Source organism: Oryzias melastigma, linkage group LG6 (assembly GCF_002922805.2).
Source record: "Oryzias melastigma strain HK-1 linkage group LG6, ASM292280v2, whole genome shotgun sequence".
In the NCBI taxonomy this organism is placed as follows: domain Eukaryota; kingdom Metazoa; phylum Chordata; class Actinopteri; order Beloniformes; family Adrianichthyidae; genus Oryzias; species Oryzias melastigma.
In genome coordinates, this window is record NC_050517.1 from 12,074,022 (window position 1) to 12,090,660 (window position 16,639).

At 40.1% G+C, this 16,639-nt stretch overlaps 3 protein-coding genes across 6 annotated transcripts in view; all 3 read left to right on the top strand.

Moving 5' to 3' along the window:
• The window catches only part of pparab (peroxisome proliferator-activated receptor alpha b), a 41,192-nt gene extending 35,602 nt beyond the window's left edge, over nucleotides 1-5,590 (top strand). For 2 of the 3 annotated variants that reach the window (XM_024281160.2, XM_024281162.2), the window contains exons 6-7: nucleotides 1,700-2,153; nucleotides 2,228-2,472. In XM_024281160.2, the coding sequence (XP_024136928.1) occupies nucleotides 1,700-2,153; nucleotides 2,228-2,472 (699 nt within the window). Of the gene's footprint in view, nucleotides 1-1,699; nucleotides 2,154-2,227 lie in introns of all 3 variants that reach the window. The other variant, XM_024281163.2, reaches the window with a different exon arrangement.
• A 2,130-nt stretch (nucleotides 5,591-7,720) lies between these two features.
• yars2 (tyrosyl-tRNA synthetase 2, mitochondrial) lies at nucleotides 7,721-12,725 on the top strand. The gene is made up of 5 exons (XM_024281157.2): nucleotides 7,721-8,520; nucleotides 9,735-9,902; nucleotides 9,982-10,137; nucleotides 10,267-10,437; nucleotides 12,374-12,725. The coding sequence occupies exons 1-5, from the start codon at nucleotides 7,754-7,756 to the stop codon at nucleotides 12,531-12,533; spliced, it is 1,422 nt and encodes a 473-aa protein (XP_024136925.1). The 5' UTR covers nucleotides 7,721-7,753; the 3' UTR covers nucleotides 12,534-12,725.
• Nucleotides 12,726-13,539: 814 nt separating this feature from the next.
• Nucleotides 13,540-16,373, top strand: cdkn1bb (cyclin-dependent kinase inhibitor 1Bb). Of its 2 annotated transcripts, none has more exons than XM_024281158.2 (3): nucleotides 13,540-14,464; nucleotides 14,677-14,805; nucleotides 15,565-16,373. In XM_024281158.2, the coding sequence occupies exons 1-2, from the start codon at nucleotides 14,038-14,040 to the stop codon at nucleotides 14,790-14,792; spliced, it is 543 nt and encodes a 180-aa protein (XP_024136926.1). In that variant the 5' UTR covers nucleotides 13,540-14,037; the 3' UTR covers nucleotides 14,793-14,805; nucleotides 15,565-16,373. The 2 variants fall into 2 exon arrangements, with proteins under 2 accessions (XP_024136926.1, XP_024136927.1); XM_024281159.2 differs by having other exon boundaries at nucleotides 15,568-16,373.
• Nucleotides 16,374-16,639: the final 266 nt, after the last annotated feature.

A 16,639-nucleotide genomic window follows, 5' to 3' on the forward strand; every position in this document is an offset into this window, starting at 1 on the left:
TTCCCATATCGCCCAGCCCTACCTTAAAAGCATTAAATTCTGATTGGGTCTTAAATGTTTTTTGTCATGAAAAAGATGCGATTTTTCATATATAACACCTGAGGCGAGACAGAATCTGCTAGAATTACGTTGATTGTGTTAACAATTACAAAATGACAGTATATCAAAGAACATAAACACTGGATCTCAGCCTCAACACCCCCTCCTAAAATGAAATACTCTAGCTCCACCGCTAGCGGACAGCACATGTGGGGCCTCATGTCCCGCTGGTCTGGATCCACTTTTTCTACCGCTTAAAGAAGGCAGAGACAACAGAGTGTGCAGGTCCTGTGCTGACGTGGAGGTTCAGAATTAAACGGGCCGGCGTCACGTTCCTCATACTTTCCCTTGTTACCCGGGCCTCCTCTTATAGCAGCCTTCATCACCCTGAACATGAGGCGGCGCAGCAGGTGCGAGGCTCATCCGATGTTGTGATCCGTCCTCTGTGGTGACTTTAATCAATTTTTTGTGAATGTTTTTAATTATATATTGTTTAGGGTTCTGAAATTGATTCCCAAGACACCTTTGTTTCAAAAAAATCAGTTTTAAAAAAAATCTGTATTAAAAACGTTTTTTCGTAGCAAAATAATCTTAGTTTAAGAAAACATGTCTAACTGACAAATAATAAAATAAAAATTCTTGGTAAGAACATTTTTAACCCCCTTTAAAGATTTATTTTTGCTTATTTTAAGAAAAAAATATTTTATGAATTTTTAACTTATTTCCAGGTCTGTTTTTGCAGTGTGGCTCATCATATTTTAAAAATTGTGTTTTAGTGCAGGGGTCTGAAACCTGTGTCTCCAGATCCACATGTAGCTCTTTTACCCCTCCATTGTGGCTCTTTGATTAAAATGTAAAAACATTTCATTTTAACCAAAGTAATTGGAAAGAAAAAAGTAAGTAGTAAAGTTAAAAAATAGTAAATTAATTTAAACTTTATTTAACTTATTCACAAGCAGGTGAAGGACGGTTTGAATCCTTCAAAGAGGATCCTAACAACGGTAGCTGTAATTCTCCAGCAATCCATCAATCCTTTGTAGTTTATCACTACACTTTTGGACTTAATCTTTAGCTTCATTTATCCTAGAAAATAAATTTATTGTCAGTAAGCACAACCAGAATTAAAGATATGTTAAATTATAATCCACTGGATTTTAAAGCTGATTTTCTATTTTTAAACAAATTCAAGGAATTAAAAGTGTGCATCGAGGTTTTAATGTATGGTAGGGGTCACTTCAATAGCTCTGATTTAGTTTTTGTTGGTTATATTTATGAATTTGCGGCTGAAATGCACCAGAAACAGTATATTAAACATTTTTTTAAATCATTGATGACTTTACACTTCCTACTGAATTTGCTACTTTGATCCAATGGTGTAGAATGTCTTTTATTTTGAAAGGAAGTCGTGCAAAGCTCTGTCAAGTTATTTAAATGTACTATGTCAGTAGTCTTATTTTATTAATGGGTGAGTTAAGACTTTATGGCTCCTACTGGGTTTTGATTTTCGAGAAATCGACCGGAATGGCTCTTCAAGTGTTGAAGGTTGCAGACCTCTGGTTTAGTGTTTAGTGTTGTCAAAATGTTTGATGCCAGCAGAATGATTTGCAAGTTTGGTGCAATTCTTTTGGCTGACAACGCTGTTTTTCCCCTCTGCTCGCAGCCTTTCGTCATTCACGACATGGAGACGCTTCAGCTGGCAGAGCAGACGCTGGTGGCCAAGATGGTGGGCTCCGCGGGCGCCCTGAAAGATCGCGAGGCCGAGGTCCGTATTTTCCACTGCTGCCAGTGCACGTCGGTGGAGACCGTCACGGAGCTCACGGAGTTTGCCAAATCCGTACCGGGCTTCTCCGCCCTGGACCTTAACGACCAGGTGACTCTTTTGAAGTACGGCGTGTACGAAGCCCTCTTTGCCCTGCTGGCCTCCAGCATGAACAAGGACGGGCTGCTCGTGGCGTACGGCTCGGGCTTCATCACCCGGGAGTTCCTGAAAAGCCTGCGCCGACCGTTCAGCGACATGATGGAGCCGAAATTCCAGTTTGCCATGAAGTTTAACGCGCTGGAGCTGGACGACAGTGACCTGGCTCTGTTCGTCGCCACCATCATCTGCTGTGGAGGTGAGGTTCACGCATTCCTAGAGCAAAAACTTAAAGAAAGCATTTGTATAAGAGATGAACCCTCTTTTGTTTAGACCGGCCTGGCCTGGTGAATGTGGCACACATAGATGCAATGCAGGAGAACATCGTGAAGGTCCTACGGCTCCACCTGCTGGGCAACCACCCCGACGACGCCTTCCTGTTCCCCAAGCTGCTGCAGAAACTGGCTGACCTCCGGCAGCTGGTCACGGAGCACGCTCAGCTGGTGCAAGAGATCAAAAAGACAGAGGACACGTCACTGCACCCACTGCTACAGGAGATCTACCGAGACATGTACTGAGGATTGTGGGAATCTAAAATAAAATAAAAAAGACAAGAACGCATCTCCTTGTTAGAGAGGTTGCACCACTCGACCAGCACAGAGAGAATTCTGGTCAGCTGGACTCGTTTCAACAAACGTGCGGTCCAGCGTGTAGACATGCCGGAACGCCACGTCTGACCAAACCCCGACGAGCTAACTGGAGCTGACCCGAGTCATCCTGTCTGTCTCTGAGCCATACGACAAGGAGGAATGAAAAACTTGACAACTGCCACTCCAGCAGTCTTTTTTTGGATGTTTCTGTTGATGCGGAGGAGCAGAGAGCCATATCCCGATGTAGTCCGGAGCGCTCACAACGACTTCCAAAGCAGCAACAGGGAGGGATGCTGCTTTTTCGAAACCAGTCCACAAGCCTTTTCACCTCGATGCACCACACTGCCGTGGTCATCCTCAGCACTGGGCCTTGTGAAATCCCTGGAAAAACACATACAAAAAAAATTTGTTCTTTCTTTCTAACGATTTGATTTCCTTCCTAACTAAAGTGCATCCAAACTGGTCCAGAAACTTCAAAGCAATAATAGTTTTCAAAGGCAGAATGAACGTAGAGATATTTTTCACTGAAATTAAGACTTCGACACCCTTCTTTGACAAAACTGGATGTCAATAAAATACCTCTTTAATAATCAAAGTAGACACAGGTTTAAGACTTTCCCTTCTGTGTTCATTTTCAATTTAAGGGCTAACCAAATGCAAAAAAATAATAATTTAAAGCAATAATTTCTGCTTCTTCAACTGATGAAAATTCACAAGCTGCATAAAAATGTTTTTAATAATATAGAGAAAGGTTATTACAAGGTTATTATAAATGATAAAATTCTTTGCTCAAAAGAAAAAAACCTCAATTGAATAACAATGAGTCAATAATTTTTTAAGGACTTTCCATGAGCTTGATAAATTAAATTAGGCCTTCTCAGTGTTACTACAGAAGTTCTGAAATGTCAATAGAGACGACACAGTGGGAAAGCATAGCTACTGATAAAAAAATCTAAATATTAAAAATCCCTCGTGCCCCGCATGTCCTATCAGCCCTCACTGTAAAACAGAAAGTGCAATGTCAAGCCAGATTACCTCAAGCATCCACGATACCACTGTTTTTGCGTCGTTTGTCGATGATGAACCCGATGACGACTTCTATCTGACAAAATCCCTTCAGGTTTCTAGATTCCTCTTCCTCGTTTCAGTCTTCCCAGTGTGTTTGTGCACTGGCCACTTAAAAACCTGTACAATCGTATGCAATCGAGCTCAGCGTTTCTTCCACTTTTTCTAGAGTTCAAACTGTCAGAAGGTTGATTTTGATTTTTGTTTTTTAAAAGCTAAAGTTTATCTAAATAAAATGGCCATTTTCCTTCATTGGAGCCAAAATATTGCAGCTACAAGTCAAAATAATCCGACAAATCTCCACAACCTATCGATGAATTATTTTCATGGTTTTGGAAGAATCTGACAAAGTTTTCTGCAGGGGGGAAACACACCTTAAGTTTGGGGAACAAACTGTCTGATGCACTGTAAATGAAAATTATAATAAGAAGCAAAGAAGTTAAATTTTCTTTTTTTGTTGTCTTGCCCTAAATATGGGATAGAATCATTTGAATTCCTTCCAGATAAAACAAATACACATTTTTGTTTGTTTTATGTATCTGGCAACCTGTTTTTCACATATCTGAAGCCATCAAGTTGATTTCCAAGATGAGGAAAAAGAAGTGAAATGTTTAAACAGATAAAGTTTCCTTTATTTTTATTAAATGCTGCCGACTTGTTTTATAAATGATAGTATAAAATGTATGACTTAATCTGTTAGACGCTTCTCAAATCAACCGTGTAGGAGTGTGATGTAAATAGATTTGATGAGTATCTAGGCAACTGGTACTTGGGATTTTCACAGTCATGAACCCCCACTAACCATCTGAATTAAGTAGTAAAGTTGTGCCTAGCACTTTGGTTGAATAATTTAAAAACTTGCTATAGCTGACCACTGATCTCCTCTTCCGATACTCTTTTTCTCAGGTTATCAAATCAGTGATCGATTTATTGGGATTTGTTGCCTAACATCCCAAAGTGTTCCGTTTCCTCTCTAACAATCTATTTTTCTTACACATCACTCCAGATTATCAGATAATCTGTATTGCACTCAATTTGCCACGACGTCACATATAGATGATGCTGTAAACGTCTGACTTTACTCTCCTCACTTGCTGCTATGATCCACTAACTCACCGGATTGTTGTTTGTTTTTTTGTTCTGCCATAAATAGATTACAGACTGTCAAGCTGCCTCCACACATGGATCAATTCTTGTCACACCAGTGCAGACGCTACACGCTTTTCTCCTCACATATCCCAGATATCTGCCCGGCAGGGAACCACAAAGATTTGTGCCTTAGTTTGTGTAAATGCCAGAAAAGAAAAAGAAAAAAAACAAAGTTTACACAGACTTGTTAAGAGAAAATGGTGAAGTGTTGGTGTCTTTTGATTGATCTATAGCTTTGTTGTGGTACAGCAGTTTCCCGTGGACAGGAGGAGATTGTGGATTTCTGAAAACGTCCTATCAATGAAGTGAATTCATCATTTTCTCAAAATGAGTTGTACTGGTTGAAATATTAGAACAAGGCAAAAGTGAAAGCATGGCAGTTTGTCATGAGTAACGTCTGTGTTTCTGTAGGTATGACAAGGGAATTTGAACTTGTATCAGGGAATGTTATAGTCTTCCTTTGTTAAGCTAGCTCAGGACATAGAGAGGTACTGGTTTTCCTTCTCTGTCCAACTCGGAAATGTGTTATAGTGTAGTCCAACTGCATATAATTTTTTTTTTCTTCCAAAATAAATAGATGGTATTACCTGGGGATGGGGCACCAGGAATAGGAATTAAATCTGGATTTTTTTTCTCTCCCTAAAAGTAATAGTTTGTTTTACTGGCCCTTGTGTCATAATAAAAAAGGAACATTGTCTTCAGATGTGATGTCACTGTGTACCGTGGCTTGATAACAATACTGTAAATGTTTGATGAATGTATATTTAGTCAATTAACAGAAAGATAAATTGACATTGAATGGATTTACAAATAAAATGATTTTAAAACCAAACAACTTTGTTTCCTTTACTTTATAACTTCAAAAAAGGTTCAAATAACACTATTTGTTGTAGAAAAAAACATGACTTTCTGAGAAGTTAAAATTTTTGAATTGACAAAAAAAGTATTTAGAAAAATAAAATGTTATATGAAGGACCATTATAATGCTTCTTGCTATTAAATATTCTAAAAGATCACCCCAAACTTAATCAGCAGTGAGGTCATTTTCACTGCTAATACAAGAAAACAGGAATAATAAAAATAATAATAATTGTTGCTAAAAATGCTATTTTTTTTATTGTCGTATTTGTGTTGAGTAAATTCTCATTCAGTGGTTATCCTATAATATTGTAACAGACCAGGGGTCACCAACACGTCGCCCGCGAGCACCTCAATAGTCGCCCGCAGGTCTCTTCTCAAAATAGCACAACTCACTTGTGAGCTGCTCGAAAATTTTATTTTATTGTGATGTAATTTTTTAAAATCACACCTGCCTTTATAAAGAATTAAAATTTAAAACATCTTAAAGATATATGTTCATTATTTCTGAAGCCAAAAACGGCCTATCCCACTATTTTTCTTTTTTTAAATCGTTTGCTCCTTAACGAGATAATCAATAGTCGCATTTCCATTAACTCTGAAATTTCGCAAATTGGAAATTGGATAATAAATTCTCCTAATGGAAACACCACAATTTCGAAAAAACTGGAATTTTTCATAAAAAAAATGCGCTTAGAGGAGGAAATAGACATTTTTCGCAAAATTGTAACGGAAACACTTTTTTCGAAATAAATGCGCTTCTCGGTATGAAGTGTCTGATCTGAGCGCTGTACAGCCGTGCGCACCGAGAGGTCCCGCAGCGTCAAAGCGTTTTATAAATTGCGGGTCATACGGAATCGCGCAGCAGCTCCTCCCCCTCCTCCTTTCCTCATCGCTGCAGACGCACTTTTGCAGCTTGGAGTCTGAAGTCTCGTGAGCGCGAGCGCCGTGACAGAAACTTGAATTTATGTTGTCGTGTTTTCAAACAGCCAGCGCAGCACTCACGCACCACACTGCTATGACGTCACTCAAATGCTCCTTTTTAGTAAATCAAATTAAAAAAACACACATTTTTAATGACTTATCGCGTGAATTGGTTTGTGTTTTATCGCATTATTATGAAACCGTGCCATTGTGACACTGTTTTTTAAAAAATCCTAGAATTTGGTTCAAGTTTCATGTGTAATGAAACAGAACCCAGAGCTGCTGAGTGTTTCTGCATGGTGTGTTCACTGAGCCCATATCGGCAGTAAAACGAAGCAGTTTATCAGAGAAAACATAGAACACCGGCACTGATCAGGATATAATCGAGTGATTATATAGTGTCGAAGTTTTCTCTGATAAACTGATTTGTTTTGCTGCGGATTGTATAAAAATTACAAAGTTTGTAGCGGACTGGGTTGGGCCGAGTGGCTGTTTTCTTATGTCCAGAGGTCAGTGAATGCACCATGGCAGATTCTTGTCTTCTGTGGGAGCTGTCAATCAACCTGTTCGGAGGTTTAAGGAAAATAAAGGGACGGGTACATGAGACTGAATTAAAGCGTTTGAGGAGCGTATCCACTAATAATAGTTATAATTAATTTATAATAATTAATTAATAATTGATTAATAAGTTATAATTGTGTTAATTACCTCAAAATGTGACAAGATCTGTTGAGATTAATAAAGTTAATAAAGTTCTGAATATTGATATCTGTTTCCTAGCTTGTTGTCATTATTGATAATTATGCTAAGAAAACAGTGTCTTTACATAGAGAAGTACAATTATTCATTATTAATAATGAATAACTAAACTAAACTGGTAGCCCTTCGTATGATTCAGTACCCATGAAGTAGCCCGCAGTTTCAAAAAGGTTGGTGACCCCTGTAACAGACTATAAAGTGTTCTCGCAACATATAACCAACCCAGAACACTTTATAGTCTGTTACAATATTTTTACCTATAAAATTACAGTAATAGAACTTTGCTTGTTTCTGTGGAAATTAATATTAACTTGGACTTTAATTTTGTCAGCAACATTTTTTTTCTAGAAAGCTCCAACATTTTGAGGGCCGCTACAGCAGGGGGCGCGCTACTCTTGACACGCTCAAAAACGCCGTTCAGCTCCTTCTTCGTCTTCTGGTCACATTTCCCAAGATGGCCGCGGCCGTGGTGAGGTTCTGCGAGTGCGGGCTTTTGAGGAGAAGAGGCGCTCTCATGGCGTTCGGCTCCGCGCTTCGCCGCAGCTCCTCCGCTGGCGGAGGCCTGCTGCTTTCGCTACACAAACGCGGCGTTCTGAAGGACTCTTTCCCAGAGAACGCTGCCCAGGACCGGCTTCCCAAACTACTTCAGTCCGCTCCTCAGACTGTTTACTGCGGCTTTGACCCCACCGCCGACAGCCTCCACGTGGGTAACCTGCTCGCTATCATCGGCCTGCTGCACTTCCGAAGCGCTGGCCATCACGTCATCGCCGTGCTCGGAGGGGCCACGGCGCAGATCGGAGACCCGAGCGGGAAGACGAGCGAGCGCGAGCGGCTGTCAGCGCCTAGCGTGGAGGCGAACTCGCGCACCATCAGGGAGAGCATCCAGAGGATCTTCACCAACCACGAGTTGTATTTCCATGGCAGCGGGCGGACGCTGGGAACTGCGACGGTTCTGAACAACCTGAGCTGGTACAAGAACTGGGGGGTGGTGGAGTTCCTGTCGGAGGCTGGAAGGCACTTCAGAATGGGCACCATGCTGAGCCGCCACAGCGTGCAGGCCCGGCTGAAGAGCGCGGACGGGATGAGTCTGACGGAGTTCACCTACCAGGTGTTCCAGGCCTTCGACTTCCACCACCTGAACCAAACCCGCGACTGCAGGATTCAGCTGGGGGGCACTGACCAGCTGGGCAATCTGATGTCGGGCCACGACTACATCCACAAGTAAACGTCCATTCATCCAGAATGTCATACGATGAGACGTTCACGTACACGGGGACACGCTGGTTAAAATGCCCTCTGCTGGGCTGGTGATGGACGATACCAAACTTTTAAGATTCGATACCGATTAATAGAAATTTCTTACTGATGTTGCCACCACCCCAACTATATATATGTGTTTATTCTAAAAACAAATACCATAATATCAAAAACTGGACAGAAATACGTAAATGTTTAAGGTTGAAAAAAAAACATCATTTTAAAATGATCTACAGACCGAGATGTGTTGCTAAAGGGAACCTGTTCAAGCTGCGCCTCTTCTGATCACGTGACTAATGGAGCAGTTCACTCTGTAGTGGGCTGGGGGGGTTCAACACAAAACACTGGAGGAACTCACCTAATAACTAAAAATATCTAGAGATTACATACGTACTTTTACTTTAAACATTTATTAATAATTAATTGATATTAAAAATAAAATATTTAATAGCCAAATTTGGTGATATACGGGTATATATTTTGAGACGTATGTATTAGTGGTCCTATCAATTCTGAGCTTTAACGCGCCAAACCAGCGGGGCTGTTTGATTTATTTATTTCTTAGGACTTGTGTATATATGAATGTGTGTATGTGTATTTATATATATTCAGAGTATTTAAATTACGTACAATAACGAACAGTAAACTACATTGATTTTTTCAAAATAAATGCCAGAGGGGTTACAAAAGTTAAAACAAATGCAACAAATGCTAATCTATAAAATCTGAGACAGTTTTTTTTTGTACATGGAGCAATAGTGTGTTCATAATGTATAATATTAGCAATTAATTCAAAGAAATTTTAGTTTTATTGTTGAATTTAGTTTTATTAATATGAAATCTAGCTAAAATCAGGAGATTTATCAGTAAACTCCCAAAATATCAATGTTTTGTTCTCAGCAAACAGCTTTTTTATTAAGAAACATATTTAAATTCACAAAGAAAATGCTACTTTTTATGTGCATTTTCTAAACGTCTGCAGAGGACTCTTCTGATTTTTTTTTATTTTATTCATACTAGAAAGCAATAATCGGTTTATTTAGGAGTGTGACAAAACAAAATGTGAGAAGTTATTTTTTTTTAGCTTTTAGGAAATGTTTTTTGAAGCAGAGCTTTTGAATTTTTTTTGTCTTTTGTCAGCCTTTTTTTAAATTATTTTTAAAAAATCATTTTTGCAGGGTGAGCGGTGAGGAAGTGTACGGCCTGACCATCCCATTGGTGACCAGCTCGGTGGGGGACAAGCTGGGGAAAACAGCAGGGAACGCTGTGTGGCTGAACAGAGACAAAACCTCTCCCTTTGAGCTCTACCAGTTCTTCCTCAGGCAGCCTGACGCCAATGTAGAGGGGTATGTCTACATCCTGAGGACTGATGTTAACTCATTTATTCTCAGGACCAAAGCAAGACTTTTTGTTGTTGTGTTGCAGGTTCCTGAAGCTGTTCACCTTCTTGCCTCTGGCAGAAGTGGACAGTCTGATGAAGCAGCAGAGGGAGGATCCCGGTAAACGACTCGCACACAAGCGGCTGGCCGCAGAAGTGACCAAGCTTGTTCATGGAAAAGAGGGTCTGGAGAGTGCCAAAAGGTCAGGATCGGCACTTTCATTTCATTTAGGGTTTATGGAACTGTGTATAATTGTTAGTCAACACAAACAGGAAGCTGATACTCCAGAAAATCTAATACATTGTTGTCATCTATGTGGTCTCCACTGCAGGTGTACCAATGCGCTGTATCACAGCAGTGTGCAGGCCCTGGAGGAGATGAGCGATGGCGAGCTCCAGGAGCTCTTCAGGGAGGCGCCCTTCCATGAGCTGCTGTTGGAGCCGGGCACCACCGTCCTCGATGCCTGCCGCCTGGTCAGCGCCATCCCCGAAGGACCCAGAGGGTGAGTGCTCCCACTGCCCATTCGTAAATGTGCCGCAGTATTTCAGTCTGCAGCAACTTTAGCCGAATGAGTGGAAACGGTGATCAGCTGGATTTTAGACGCACGGCTGAACTCATCCAAAATGTTATTGTTTTCTCAAACTGTGGAATGCAGGTTTTGATCCAACCTGCATAAAGTGTTTTTGTTTTGTTTTTTTTGTTTTTTTTTTTACATCCTGATATAATTTTTTTCTGTTCAAGCGAAAACAATATATATCACGATACAAATTAAATAACTATATTTGTCAAGTTTGAACGCTCTGTGGCTCACAAGAGAAATCTGTAATCATCAGCTGGTTGGTTAGATTTAAATATTTATTTCATGTCATACTTTCAGCATAACAGCTGCTCTGAAGGGAGCATGAAACAAGTACTTTTTTCAGATAACAAAGGTAAGGCATACATTTCTCAAACTAGACTGAAACTTATGCAAAAGTCTTCAAGCTACAAAAGAGAACATAAAGAAAGCAAAACTCTAAACTGCTTGGTCAGCTCCATTTAAAAACAAGGCATTAATTCTACTAATAAATTCTAATGTTTTATAGAATAAGCATAAATTACAACACTATTTTACACAGAAATAGCTTAGATATTTTAACTTTTTTTCAGAATTTTTTTTTTTTAAAGAAAATTAAATTGCATAAAGGTAATTTATAAATGCTGTGATAACGTCTTTATTGTCATCTAACTGTTAACTCAAACATGCTGAGAAAACGCCTCAGTGTTCCAGTTTGTATTAAATCATAACAAATAACGTCCTGAAAAAATAAAGAGCTAGATTATTGTTATTTAGATAACTGAAGTAGCTGGAGTGCTCTCATGAGGTAAAGAGATGGAGGGAGTTCAGCTCAATATCCGACACAGGTTGCAGTTTTTCATGCAACACTCGCTGCTAATACACACTGGACTCAATACTGTTATTATAGTAAAAAAATGTTTGTGAATCTCCTACGACTTGATTGTATTGTATTTCTCCACCACCTCCTAAAGTCCAGTCAGTGAAAGTAGTCTGTCTGTGTTCACTTGTAGGCGACACCTCGTTAGCATTAGCATCATGCTATGCTACATGGAGATGTTGTCTTGCATTCTTTTACCACACATGCAGACGTACAGGAAAAGAGGCCAAAAGTAGAGCTAATAAGCATAAATAATTTGATGCAAAGATTTGCTTAATTGCCAAGTGTCAATTTTGAACCTTCAAAATAAAAGTCTATGGCGAGACTTTCCTCTATTGAGAAAAAGTTCTACCGCGATATATATTGTTATCGCTTCATTGCCCTATATCAAAACAGAAGCCAAAATGTATAACACAACACTTCAAAAAAACAATTTATAGAAATTAAAAGGAAATGTTAAAAATAATTGAACAGTAAAAGAACTTGGGAAAGCTAAGTTCATCGATATTTGGATGATGTCGTTAGTGTTTTAAAGACGAGGGAAAGCAGAGGGATTTTTTTGTCCAAACTGTGGTAGAGTTGATTCAGGAATCACTGAATTTTTTGCTGTGGCCAGAAGCTTAAAGAAACATCCAATAATGTGTTTTTGCGTTGATCTGATTTGCACTTCATGGCCTCCATAATAAACACAAAAAATGCAGAAATGCCCCTTTAATCAGATTTCTTGCTCTTGAGTGAATTGATTGCTTGATAGAGTGATTGATTGCAGCCTAACTACCAGATTCTCATTTGATCATATCAATAAATACGTTACCAAATGGTGACAAAAACATTAGTACACAACTGTGTATAACTTTTACACAACATTTTGTTCATTTTATCAACAGTCTTAAAAAAAAGCTATTTATTTTTTGGTGGGGTTGAAAAAAGCTGTTGAACGACATCTAACTGAACACTTGCAATGGGATTTGGATCCTGACTGACCCGTCACACTCGCTACAGGTACCAGATGGTTTCAGACGGGGCCGTGTGGATCAACCACACACGGGCGGACAAACCGGATCAGGTTCTCATCCCCAAACTCCACGTCCTGGCCAACGGACTCTCTCTGCTCAGAGTGGGCAAGAGGAACTTCTACATCATCAAGTGGCTCGGTCTTTGAGGCTGCGCCGCCAACCGCAGTGCCTGCACGCCGTAAAGGACTGACAGGTCAGGTAGGCGACTAAACCTGAACCCCGTTCAGCGAACAGACATGGCCGGACTCATAATGCTACCTCTGTAAATCCTTTGTTAAATATGTAAATGTACAGACCATTTTAGTATTTAAAGCTATTAAAAGATTTGTTCAGATCTACCTGTTGACTGTGCCTCCATAGTTGTGTGAAGGATGAAGCTCTAGAGGGCGCTGTTGGCCTGACAGTGGTTGAGTGGACACTTCTGCACCTCCTATCCTGCTCTGACCCTTTGAGTAAATAATTGCTCACAGCTAAATTAAATTGCATCATTTCTGACAAAAAGGCTTTTGGTTCTATTTAAAGACAACTGTACAACTTTCAATTTAAGCATCAAGCCTCCATTTATTCTAATTTAGGTATTTTTCTGTGCCTCATTAAAAAGTAAAAAACCGTTATAATAAATCTCGAAAAAAGCTGACTTTAGGATAGCAGGAATTTGATTGCGTCTTTTCATGTCAATACTTTTTGTATACACATTTTCCTTGACTAATTAAAAAAAAATACATATTTTTTTACTGTAACAAACTTTTAAAAAATTAAAATATTTATGCATTTACCAGTTTTAACTTGATGTCTGATTAATGTAAAATTTACATCTATACTGTTTAAGATTTGACTTTAATGTTTATTTATTTATTTTGTACAAAAGCACCAGTATGTCTGATTTGCTATAGAGCTTAAATTTTAATATAAACACTGAATATATGTGTTTTAGAACATATTTATCTTATTTGCTTTGTATATTTTTTATATTTGTTTGCAATTAGTTAAATAATTGTATTATATTTATTCACTTCAGTTGTGGTCAGAAATATTAATCAAATAAGCACACCAATTATTCAATAAAAAACATTAAGTTGCATAAAAATATGTGCATTTATTTATTTGATGACTATTTTGTGGAAAAATAAACGCAAATGTAAGAAAAATGTTTGAAACATAAAAATCCTGATGCAATTATTCGGTCTACCTTAAATAAAGTGGGCGGGTCTTAGGGTTCCATCCAATCAGCGAGCTTCTTGGGTTTTTTAAATGGCTCCGTATGTCAATCATGTGTGACCCTCCTCCCCCCTCCCTCCAAAGTCAACCTCCCCTCTCAATCCCCACTACATCTCTCAATCGCCATATTGGGTACCGAGAGGTTCGTCTCCGCTCCCCGCAGCACGGAGCGACGTTGACAGCGAGCTTCGGTTCGTCCGCCCGTCGTTTGGATGTTTGGTGTACGCCGTCCTCGGCTCAGAAAAGCGCAGCCGTGTCCGCCTCCAGCTCGACGCGTGCATGGTCGTTTCACGCCTGTTTTGGATCTTTCCCCGTGACTAGGACATACTTTTTTTTTTTTTCTTGAGGTGTTTTTTGTTTTTTTTTCGTCTGAAAACTGGACGCTCCTGGCTGCTGCTTGAATTTTTTGCCGTTTTCCGGGGGGGCTTAACCATGTCTAACGTTCGACTTTCGAGCGGGAGCCCGACTTTGGAGAGGACGGAGCCCCGGGTGTCGGAACACCCGAAGCCGTCAGCCTGCAGGAACCTCTTCGGCTCGGTGGACCACGAAGAGTTGAAAAGGGAGTTCAATGCACATTTGCGGGAGATTGAAGAGGTTGCCTCCGCCAAGTGGAGCTTCGACTTCGCGACTGACACGCCGCTGGCCAGCAGCAGGCTGGAGTGGGCGGCGGTGGACGCCAGGGACCTGCCGAGCTTCTACAGCTGCCTGCCGCGGCGAGAGCGAGGCGTCTGCCCCGGGAATAACAATGTGGATCTAAACGGGAATCATAACTGTGTCGGGAGAGATGCCAGCCGCGCTGACGCGCAGATGGAGTGCACGGAGCAGTGCAGCGGGCAGAGGAAGAGACCTGCGTACCACGGTATGACATTAGCATCAAACGACCCGTTGCCGTGTAACAGAACGCCGGGCTGGAGCTTTGTGCTCGCGGTGCTGGTATGTGGAGTGAAGGGGTCGTAAAGCAAGAGAAACTGCCGTAAAATCCAGGAGAATATAAAGCACCGCGACTTTTTTTTTCTTTGACATTTTGTAGTTTATTTTTACTTATATATTTCGACGCTATGTTTTTTGCAGACCCGTCGGCCCCAAGTAAGAAGTCTCACACCAGCCCGGAGGAGGTTAGCTGTCCGAGCCTGAGCCAGTCCGCAGAACACACACCCAGAAAGACCAGCCCCAAGAGACAAACGTGAGCACGGCGAAACGGTGAGTTCCCTTTCATTAAAATGTATTTTTTTAACAAGTTCAGCCACCATAAATTGTCAAAATAATAATAATATATTTTTTAAAATGTTCCAATTTTCTTAAACCAGTGTAAAAAGTATAATTGAAGCTCGCAAAAAATGTTTATCAAAACAACTGAGGGGATTTACATGTACGTGCCAATAAAGATTATTCAATTTTTTTCCCCCTGCGGCCGCTGTTCCTCCGCTGAACTGTAAACAACAAGCTGAACAACAGTGTAGTAGTAACACGTCAGCAGCAGCCAGTGGCCTCGCGCGGCGCTCCGCGCGGACGGGAAGGGGCTGGTCTCGAAGCGCGCGCGCGCGCTCACAAACACACACGTTCACTCCCTGCAGCAGAGGAGTGCACCAGAGTTCTGCAGGTCCTTCTATCGACCCGCGAGGACAGAAGGAGCGCAGAAACCTGCTTTGTAGATGTCAGGTGTGAACTTTGTAGCAGAACAGGGCGGATCAGGCAAGGTTTTATGAGGGGAACTTTTTTTCAAAAGAAGAAAAAAAACATCACATGACAATTGTTTGTTTCCTGATGTAGAGTGAAAAAAAGAGTACAATCGAGCTATATTTTAGTTTCTGGAAATGAGTCATCTTTTTTCTTATCAGCTCCAAACAGTAAACAAACATATTTAAAACAGTTTCACTACTTGAGCAGAAATAGATGCACCACCTAAAAAAAGGTATTAACCTTTCAACCTTTGTTTTTGTCTTTTGTTCTGATCTCCAGCAGAGCTCAAGATGCACCCCTCCCACTTCTTTTTTTTCTGTATGAGTGTGTTTGCATACGTGCGTGCATGAGTTTTTTTTTGGACGAGGATCTACACAGCATCAGAAACATATCAGCTCTCCTGAGGACGGGGGAGGACGCTGTTGAAGCACTGAAGAGAAACACTAAAGTTTGTGGCACTCAATGAAATGTTACTGCCTCTAACAGCAGTCCATGTAGCAGCGTGCAATTAGGTTTGATTTTTTTTTTTAACTACCTGTGTGTAAATAATTTAATAAATAAATATATGTTTTCTATGTAGCACATAAAAACATTGATTTTTTTTTTTAAAGAAATCCTTTATGTAAAAAGGTGTGAATTTTGATTTGACTTGAATTGTTAAGTTTCAAACATGTTTCCAAAATGCTGTTCTGTTTGCATTTTATTTTATTATTATTATTAATATTTTTAAAAGGCACTGTGGTGCTGACCCAGTCCATTAATGCTACATTTAAAAAACAGAATCATGGTTTCTTACAGTTTCTCAACAGTGTGCCTTTACGCCGTCATCTTCAGCAAGGAATGGTACAAATGTAGCTCATCTGGTTAGTAAATATGTACATTTTTTTTCCCCCTTTTTTATGTTTGAGGCCACTTTTTTCTAAAAAGCTACAGGATGAAATTAAAAATTTCAGCAAAGTACCTTTTTTCTTTTTTTAATTTATTTTAAAATTGGAGTTCTCACAGCGTCACTTTCTGTGATGCTTTTATTTTTGTAAATGTTTCTATCTTCAGAGTACTCATTTTTTGAAGGACAAACACCATTCACATGTTTCCAGGCCGACAAATTTAAGTTAAATCTCCTCCTGTACCAAATACATGCTCGCTTTAATTTGGTTTCCAGAATTGACTTCACATTGTATGACTATGTGATGACCTTTTATTTTGTTAACCTGCTGAAGATGGAGGTCGGGGCTCCATCTCCCCCTAACATCTGGTTTGTCTTCAGTGACAGCAGGCTCCACCTGGATGGAGACAGAAACCGGCTCGTCTCACAAATGCAGTTATTAAGCCTGTGTATTTGTCTACATCTTTG